This window comes from Diadema setosum, chromosome 5 (assembly GCF_964275005.1).
Source record: "Diadema setosum chromosome 5, eeDiaSeto1, whole genome shotgun sequence".
Lineage (NCBI taxonomy): Eukaryota > Metazoa > Echinodermata > Echinoidea > Diadematoida > Diadematidae > Diadema > Diadema setosum.
In genome coordinates, this window is record NC_092689.1 from 38309951 (window position 1) to 38319868 (window position 9918).

A 9918-nucleotide genomic window follows, 5' to 3' on the forward strand; every position below is an offset into this window, starting at 1 on the left:
GATTCCTACAAATTAAAGTCATCCACAAAGGAATATAGATATACTGACATCAAGACAGTTAAATTAACCTTTTGTCCAATGGAATTTGGTGGGTTCATTGCAAAACCCATGAAGATTTCAGATATCTTGTAAGAAATTAATTGAATATCTAATGTCCTGGCAGGACAAGAGATTGTCAGTGGCAATATATATTCTAATTAATGCTTTTAGACTTTAGAACTCTCCTCATGCTGCATATCTGTGAAAATAACTTCACATCATACAACAGAAAACTGGTCAATGCCCAGTACAAACTCAGTTTGAACCACCACAATCAATACTTCAAGAGCATTTTTGACTTAATGATTTTGATGTGGAATCCTATAAATTCCTATAAATGAAATAACTGATGTATTTCTTTCATCTCTACTAGGTCTGTCTTATTATAACAATCTCTGTTATGTTGCAACTTAACTGCAGTAAGTAGAGTACAACTAAGTTGATAAAAGAACTGCTGGACAATAACTATGCAGTCACTTTGAGTGATCTAAGACCCCGTTTACAGTGCGAGGCTCGGCCGCGGCTCGGCCGCGGCCGAGCCCAGCCCCGCTTCAGTGTAAACGCGCAAAAGGCCAAATGCGAGGCCAAAATTGGCCTCGCATTTGGCCTCGCTCTGGAGGTGGTCTCGGCCGCGGCCGAGCCGCGGTTGAGCCCGGCCTCTTCTTGGTGTAAACGCAAACTGGGCCAAATGCGCGGCCAATTGCGCGGCCAATTTTAGTCTGGCTTCCAAACCCTCTGCCTGTATCTTTCGCTATTCACGATATTAACCCCCTCAACGTGAAAACTAGTATAGTTTAAGGTGGTTTTGTCCTGCAAAGGATTTTTTCCTTCGGCAAAGGCCTTTGCCCGAACGGCGAATTCGTCGCCACGGAATTCATTTGGCAAAGGGTCTGAAAACCAGACAATACCAAATTACGTTTGTTTACAAGCAGAGCGCCACTACGACAAAATATTGAAAGGTTTGAATCAAAAGCGCGGCCGAGCCCAGCAGTGTAAACGGACAAAATTGCGAGGCTCGGCCGTGCAATTGAGGCTGGACTCGGCCACGGCCGAGCCGCGGCCGAGCCCGGCCCCGCACTGTAAATGGGGTCTAAGGCATAGCATAATCTTTTTATAAATGTCCTTCTTGATAATATTTTACCAATTCAGTTGGATGATCTACCAAGTAATCTTAAATACATCAGATTCAATAATGACCTTGGAGAAATCATGGGGAAGGAAGCAAAGGAATTAAAGCTAAGGGAATTAAGTACAGTCACATTTGACAGAGACTGTATAGGGATATCAAATTCTCATAATGAGAAGTTATAACAATAATATTTGGTAATAACTTCTATTCAAAGGCCCCTGGAAAGCTTCATGTCACAAACCCTTGCCAACCTCACCCTGGATAATTACAAGCATACCTCAGGTCACACACACACACACACACACAAAAAAAAAGATGGCATGATGACATATATCATGTAATGCAATCTGTTGACATTTGATTGCTAACAATGTGTGACAACATTGACAAGAGGGGAAATGCACAGCTGGCCAACAGCCAAACGGAACCGGAACAAAATGTAAATCAGCTGTCACATGGATGTATACAAAATGTGAATCATTTCTAGGGACTGCTCCCCAGTGTACAAGTGTAAACTCTTTTTGTTGTTGTTCTCTCCCTCGATCAACGCATCATGGAAACGAGAAACACTTGTCGTCTTGTCGCACAGATCCATAGACTCAAGAAGAGAAGCAGTTTAGGTGTTTGGATTTTCATCGAAATCATCAGAATAACTGATGGAAACGTTGGCAAATGAAGACAACAGTTGACCGACTTAACTACGGACAAGGAGGAGCTCATTGTTACAGACGAGCCCGCCTGCCCGCGCCTGGACTGATCGAGAAAGAGAGGTACCGGAGATCGAGAAAATGGGGTAAAACAAAGTGGCAGACATGGCAGAAATTTAGCACCGTTGTTGTGCACCCGTTATACAGCATGCATTCGGAAAATGAATACACATTTAAAGGTAAAGCATCTTTTCAAACACTCACCAAATCCAGCGGTAGCGATAATCCCTAATATGAGATGATTCCAATAACTGAACGGATGGAGTGACATCTTGCAAGTTTTTCACCTGGACTACAGAGCAACGAGCTGGCAGGTCATCTCAGCAGACGAAGCAGCGACGACCGTACTCACTGTCCGTCCGAGCGCAACAGGCTACAGCTGGTGTGAATCACTGAACACGGATGATCCGGACCATAGCGGGCGCGGCGTATGTGGGTGGTGGAAAGAAAGGGGGAATATGGAGGCGGGTGCAGAAGGGAGAAATTTGGGTTTCCCCCCCCCCTTCCTGCACCCGCCTCCATATTCCCCCTTTCTTCTGTCGAAGTGCTCACGTATTTTCACGAAACATCTGTATATGAACATGACACAAAGTGACATGGTGTTAATAATATCAGTCTCAAGCTATGCGAATTAGCGTTTTGGCGGTATTAGAAGTTCCTTTATTACCTAATTGTACTAGGTGAAGGACGTCATCTATTCGCTTACACAACCTTTCTGATTAAAAACTTTTCTGAAAAAAAAACCCGAAAGAAGTAAAGACGGATTGGGTTCATGAGTTTAAATTTGTGTTTTTGTAGCTTATGAGGCATTGAACGGCTATAAACATTGTAAATCCGGATTCCTTAAGACGTTGAAGTCTGTCATATAAAGTGTACAACGTTCATGGCATTTCGAGCCGACGTTCATAAAAAAATTGAAATTGAACTCATTTGTAGAAATATTGGTCTGAACTTTTCATGCCATAAGTGCTGAAGTGCCACAGTGAGATACTTTGGCTAGATACGTTTGATGTTACACTTACCATTTTAATTTAATACTTACAGCAACAGGATGCGTTATTGGATATCAAGAACTTGTGAAGAATAGAAATGTGTCATCGCTTTTAGTATTTTTTGTCTTGCATTGTAAAATGTTTTTTCTTATAAATCCGCAGAAACAATTGAAATGTTAATGTTATCTTGCGGTGACAATCTGGAGTGGATCCTTGTAATGATGCCACCACTTAAAAAAAAAATGGTATTGTTAGAAATCCAGTCTGACGATAAGGTTTGATTATAATGTAAATGCAACTGGATATCTCGAATGGGAACCGAGCTTGTAGGAGTTATAGAAAAAAAACCAAAATAATTACATGGTAGGCCTATCCTTCTAAAAAATTTCGTTTTAATTCAAATTATAAAGTGTTCATCAATACTTCTGAGAGACAACGTGAATACCTATGACATATGTATGCAGAAGAAATTTTTTGTAAAGTTAAATTCATGTTCCAACGAATCACAGCTGTCAGGTACAACTACTGAAGATTAAAAAAAAAATGGATGAAGCAGAGATGTTATAACCTCACGACTTTCTGATTTCAGTGTATCCGGAAAATATTGCGAATGTGTCTTTGTCCATAGTTTGCCATTATTTAGTTAGCACATTTCTACGTAACTTTTATGAAAAAAACAACAACAACACAATTAAACCATATAAAACAGAACATGAAAGCGGATCCCTTACTTTGCTGGTCAGTGGGAGATTCAAGAGGCCCCGACATTATTTCCCCCATTTTACTTCCCATGTGCTTGTAACAACTGCCACTGTTTCATGAAACGTAGGGCCTACGAAAATTTTAGATTCAGGTACTAGCAATTTTATATGTCAAGTGCCACGTTGATGTAGTTTCTACTCTGTCGTCCATTAGAGTAAACGTGAACAATAGAGCGACACTTGGTACATCAAAGCCCAATCTCTTGACAAGATTTTTCTTCATCACCCCAGGCCTGGTTTCCAGCATCTCTCAATGTCAAGTGTACAGCGCTCCCTCTTGTGTCAGAAACGTGGTAGTTCCCCGAGCACCGATGGTACCAAAATTTGCGTTGTAGTCGAAGTTGTGCGTGAAAAGTCAACGACCAGGCAGTCATAGGAATATCATCCCTGTTGACGAACAATACCTTGATTGTGGGTTTTGTTTATTAGTACATAACTTACAATTGCATTATTTCTTGAAACATGATGAAGACAACCAATGGCCTAATGTCACAGTCAGCTGAGGATTAGATATAGTGAGTCAAATTTTGGAGAAAAAAAAAAATAAGACGCACACGCACTTACGCATATTCCAAGCATAACATGGCTTATAAGTTCAGTAGTTCATGTTCAATCTCATTTCGGTTTATGTGTTTTGATAAGAACCAAAAGACTAAAACAGACAGAGATCAATAGTAATGCGTATTGTGAATTCTTCCTACCCTGTAACCATCGCCAGTCTTAGTGTTTATCCTTTCTCGTCGTTTTCTTTGCCTTTGTCTTATGGAGTTAACGTTATAGCTTTCATTTTTCGAGAGAGAAGAGGGGACGGGAGAATCACAAACTGCCTTACACAGAAATAAATAACTAATGACCCTTTAATCACTTGTAATCAGTGATAACAATAATGTCGTAGAAAGGACTGCCCACAATAACCTAAGTCTGAAGTGAAAGCGCAAGTACAATCATGAAGTACCAATGAAACTTTTTTTTTTAGTTTGCATTGTGATGTCACAGTACATAATGTGCGCATAACCATGCGCACTTAGCTCTACGCAGCAGTCGCTGTGGCAACGTGTGCGCACGCGCTCTTTTCCCACGAAAATACTGTAATAGTGCTGAAACAGTGAACATACAAATTTTCTTATGATTGATCGAGTTTGCGTTATGCATGTTTATATACTAGTAGTCATGTACACTCCTTCGAACTGATAGATATGGAATTTCATGATGTAGACAGAATTTGCTATAAACGGGAATAAATGACGACAATGTCTCCTCAACACGAAGGTAAGAAATGTTACATTTTCAATAATGGTTTTCACTGAGGAAGCGCACGAGCACATTCAAAATCGACAATGCGATTTATACAAAATTACCGCCCCACGTCCATATTTCAGTCATTTTGAATTCTCTCTTTAATTCTGTACGTATAGTTAAGATTTTGTTTTTTAACTTCCCCCTGAAAGTTTTATCAATGTTATCCTTCGTATGCCTAATTGTACCAATCCTCCATTTGGCAATCAATAAAAGTGTAATTATGCCAAGATTATTTGATATTACAGTAGCAAACACGTGTCAAATTTTAATTTTCTGTGTTGACAATGCAATCAGTGAATGAAGAGAGAATTTTTCAGTTTGGTTACCGCACAAACGAAATAACGAAATAACCTCGACAAAGTTCACTAAGCCTTCGAGAAACAGTTGAAAAAGACGATTGGTTGATAAACTCCCACTTTCCTTGCTCAGGACACCGCGTTAGGTGTTTCGTGGCTTTATACCAGAACAAGTGTTTTGTGAGATATTATCGCTTTATAAGTTATATAATGATACACACACATACACAACTCACATAGTGCTTATCAAAGTATTTGTATATCATACTTGCAGATATATGTAGGCCCTGTGCATATACTGCATCATGCATGCACATCGACGGTATTATGCACTTCAGAACACTCGTTGTTCAAAGATAAGTTAATTTGGTCTCCTTCCAGAAACTCTCATAACAATTGACGAGCAGGTCGCAGACATTTTCATCAGGGCAAAAGCTGGAGAACCGTTTGGAACCAAGAAAGACATCAACATCCTCATTGATAGGATATGCGACCAGATTTACAGGTATAAAGATATCTCTTTGGTACCTTCATCATGCACAAAAACCCCCATGCAAGTTATAGACATTCCTTTAGATGATTGGAATAGATATATTGTCTTACATCTATATCACTATTTTTTTTGTTAGCTTGTCAATATCAATCTTTGTAAATTAAAGGCTGGTATCGAAGCAATGCACAAGCTTTGTATTCTATAAAATGGTGTAGAGTTTTCTGACGCGGACACAATATTGAAGTACAATTCCACACTATTTTCAAGTTTATCTTCATTAGCATGATTATAGAGTAAAATCAAACAAACTAAATACAGTAAAATGTGGTCAAATCGAACCTAAAAAAAGTTATGCAATTTTAAAGTTTTTCATTTCTCATCGATGTATAGAGATATAATTAGCAACCACAACACGTAAAAGAGTCGTTATTGTCGTTACCTAATGACGTTTCTTCTAATTGACCTAATTATTATGTGGTTCCAGCTAATATTACTGTTGGTTATCTTCACTATTCGTGGAGCAAGTTTTGATTTTTTTTTTTTATAATTTCATTCAAATATTTTGTATCCACCCAAGAACAAATTTACGTACACGCACTAGCTGTACGCTGTTCTAGAAAGATTATGATGACTTTTTTTTTGTATTGTATTTCACCACTACTGCAGCAAGCTGATCGAGTTACAATGGTGTCCATGCCCCGAGCACACAAAGACAAGTGACGGCACGAGAGATGTAGCGTACAAGGGCACTCAGGGTATGGTTAAACATGATGCCTCCATGGGGGACTACATGCAACGTGTGCGGGATAAAGTACTGGAGATTCTCTCATGTTACCTGGCAACGTTCAAGGAAAAGCTTATGACAAAATACGAGCCGGCACAGACGGATGGTAAACTTCCTGGTGCTTTGGACACCACCACCTCTTACGCCAATCAGACCAAAAGAGACCGACCCCAAAATTTGGAGAGCGTTGTTCAAGGGGAGACCCTTACAAGAGAGAATTGCTCCTCTCGATACGAAGACAGACAGACACCTAAATATAGGCCATCGCCTCCGTCATCGGGCGAAAGTCTAAGCTCCGTCTTTTCGGAGGACGATTGGGTTTTCGTAGGCCGCTGTGTATCCGGCGAAAAGTTCCCGGACTTTGCTTGTTCGCCACCCCTGATCTCGGCGTCGTCAGCCACTTCCGTCTGGAGTTCCGACCCCGAGGCGGAAATCAAAGCGCGGAATTACAGTCCGTTTCCTACTTCGTTGAATAAACGTGCTGTCAAGTCCGAAAACTCACTTCAACTACGGCTGGATACTGCGAATGATCGGATTGACTCACACGATGTGGTAAAATGTGATCAACAGAAGAACTTTAAGAAGACAAACAACCCGAGGCTAATCAAGGGCAGTGCAAAGATACGGCCGAGCACCTCCAGCAAGGACAGTTCGCAACTCTTGCCCGACTCTGAGAACTACAGAGAGCAGCATTTTCGCGCACCATCACCAATAACAGAGCCGAAGGCAGCAGATTCGGGTCTCACCTCTTCAAAGGTCACCTCTTCAAAGGCACCCCAAACACCAGTGGACAGTGTTCCAGACACCCACTTGCAAAAGAATCCGCTCCCGCTTTCTACGGGTCAACCTTCTCAAGGTGGTACTGCTAGTAAATCACAGGTCAAAGATCAGACATACATCGGGGGAGTTCCGGTTTATAGGTTCTTGGACTCCAGCCTACAGAGTGAGAGTGCCAAACAGCACGGAGGCAACTTCAGCAGGGCCTCCATCAGTGTCCCGAATAGGCAGCGAAGACCATCGCTGAAGTATCGGAGCAATAAGGCGAAGAGGGCTTTCCTCAAGTTATTCAAACCCCTGCCAAACTAAAGAAAGACTACACGACTTGTTCGAAGGCGACTCTTGTTGATCTTTTTTTTTTGATTATTTTAAAAGACACAAGATAGATAGATATAAAATGAAAGACAGTGTCAACAGCGTTAGAGTTTATGTGCAAAGTAGCTATCAAGGATACAAGCCAAGTGAAATATCTCTTCAAGCGAAAATGGCTTGAGGAAACCAGGAGTGTACACTTTGTCGATATATCTATCAGCACTTATACTTATTGATTTGATATTCTGGAACCATCTCCCCTTCATAATGAGGAAACTGGTGCCCGGGCAACTTGAACGTAATTCTGCTCCCAAGAGCGAGAACCATTTTGAAATTATAGATGTCTTTATTCTTCTGTCGAATATCTGGAGCAGGGAGGTGTGAGAGAGACACGTGCACCTCCCTGCCAAGAGTGCGTCCAGTACACCAAGCTATATAGTTGATTCACCCTTATATGTCTTGAACTCATCGGAGTACCGAACAGTCTCACTTGTCAAGTTCTGAATCTTGTAAATTTTGAGAGGGAAATACCATAATGCTGTTTGGTATAAGTCGAAAGAATTGCAGACTGGCAGAGATCTGTCATTTCATTAAAAAACAGTGAATACTTTATTCCCACTTTCTGCGTACACTTGTATATTACATTACATTGCAATGATTATAAACTGACTATAAAATATTCATAAAAATTCAAAATAGATTTTGTTAATCTTATTTGCGTATTACATGAACATACTCCTCTAGTAAATCGTATAGTTTCTTCACCATATTGTTTCCATTCTTACAAATACAGCAAAAACAAAAAACAAAAACACCACACCAAATATTTAACAAGAAACACTAAGAATCGAAACGGTACTCGTGTTATTGAACAGGAAATCGATCATAGATAAAACTCCTCTTAGTCGAAAGATTAGGTTACTTATATAAACTATACCTGATGAGTTTTGCCCAACAATGACAAATTAATATAGTAACCAACATTATCCTCTATTCATGATAGTTTCTGAAAGTAGCACCTCTATAACAAAATGGCAAAGATCTACCAAGCATTTGATGTTATATTGGACAAATAAACCTTTGGCATGTCTTTACTCAAGTTTGAAGTCACGGTACTGTACTACTCTTTGGAAGTTAACCTCAGCAACGCTACATAGACAACATAGACAGCAACAATGATATTCTAATCACCTGGACAAAATATGCTACTGTCAGATATGGGAGATATCTCTCCCCCCCCCCCCCCTTTCAGTGCACACGCCTTATTTGAAAACAAGTTATTCTCGCCATGTGACTTACACTCTAAAAACACAAATGTTAAATTAGCATTTAAAAGGGCCGAGGAGTGACAACATTTTGAAAGTGTTGGTTTTCCTGCTAGATTCAACATTTAAAATGTTATTTTAAAAGTTGGATGCAACACTTCAAAAAATGCTGTCACTCCTCGGCCCTTTTAAATGTTGATTCAACATTTGCGTTTTTAGAGTGTATGTATGAAGTCTACAGGACGAGGTATGGGCGTTTTGAGGATCAGAAATCCATTTCAATCTCACCCTTTCTCAGCAGATATACTGTTGATTCTGCTACAGATACAGACATTTTCCTTGAGATGATTGCTGTTAAGTTCCAACATTTGTTGCGTATGCCTCCCACTGGTATTTGAATGATTCCACGTTAAGAAAAATCGTATATAGTATATTATGAGTCGTCAATAACAGTCAAACTGGCAAATTCCACACCGCATTAGAAAAGTTGAATTAATGGTAAACGCCACCTATAGGTCAAAATATTTACAAGCAAACTTTAAAGTGTAACCTAATTTTCCCACTTCCAAAATCGGAAAACAACACACCCATGAATTACATCACGATGCCCTGGCTTGAGCTTTAGTTATCACCAGTCACCAGCATACTAGTATTCCAAACTCTTACCTCTAAATAATTATGCTTTTGTTGTAGGTAAGATGACATGTCATATATTCAATAATTCAGCCGAGAAAAGGAAAAAAAATACTAATTTGGGTATTTGAATGTTTGTCAAGGAAGTTGCCTCGATCAGAGTGCGTATGATTGTGAAAAGCGGAAAGACCGCGCGAGTGAAACAAACGGCATAAATTCGGCGGTCTGTCGAACAGACATCCGCAAATTGGAATTTCCTGCAGAGGTTTTGCCCAATGCACGCTGACGGCACTGCTAAGTGATTGTCATCCATGACCTGCAAAATGTGAATAAATAAGTAAATAAATAGAATAAAATAAATAACAACCCAGCAACGCCTGCAAAACCGGATGAATATATCACAAAATCACACTTGTTTTGTACAGTGTCTC

General features: G+C 40.0%; 2 protein-coding genes across 3 annotated transcripts in view; one reads left to right on the forward strand and one right to left on the reverse strand.

The window, feature by feature from the left end:
* Nucleotides 1-3635, reverse strand: part of LOC140228896 (uncharacterized) — a 33691-nt gene extending 30056 nt beyond the window's left edge. Inside the window, exon 1 of the mRNA XM_072309166.1 lies at nucleotides 3599-3635. Coding sequence (XP_072165267.1) covers nucleotides 3599-3635 — 37 coding nt within the window. The remainder of the gene's footprint in view (nucleotides 1-3598) is intronic.
* Nucleotides 3636-4741: 1106 nt separating this feature from the next.
* LOC140229356 (uncharacterized) lies at nucleotides 4742-8809 on the forward strand. Of its 2 annotated transcripts, XM_072309644.1 has the most exons (3): nucleotides 4742-4897; nucleotides 5605-5728; nucleotides 6383-8809. In XM_072309644.1, exons 1-3 carry the CDS (start codon nucleotides 4870-4872, stop codon nucleotides 7584-7586), a joined length of 1356 nt encoding a protein of 451 aa, XP_072165745.1. In that variant the 5' UTR covers nucleotides 4742-4869; the 3' UTR covers nucleotides 7587-8809. The 2 variants fall into 2 exon arrangements, with proteins under 2 accessions (XP_072165745.1, XP_072165746.1); XM_072309645.1 differs by lacking the exon at nucleotides 5605-5728.
* Nucleotides 8810-9918: the final 1109 nt, after the last annotated feature.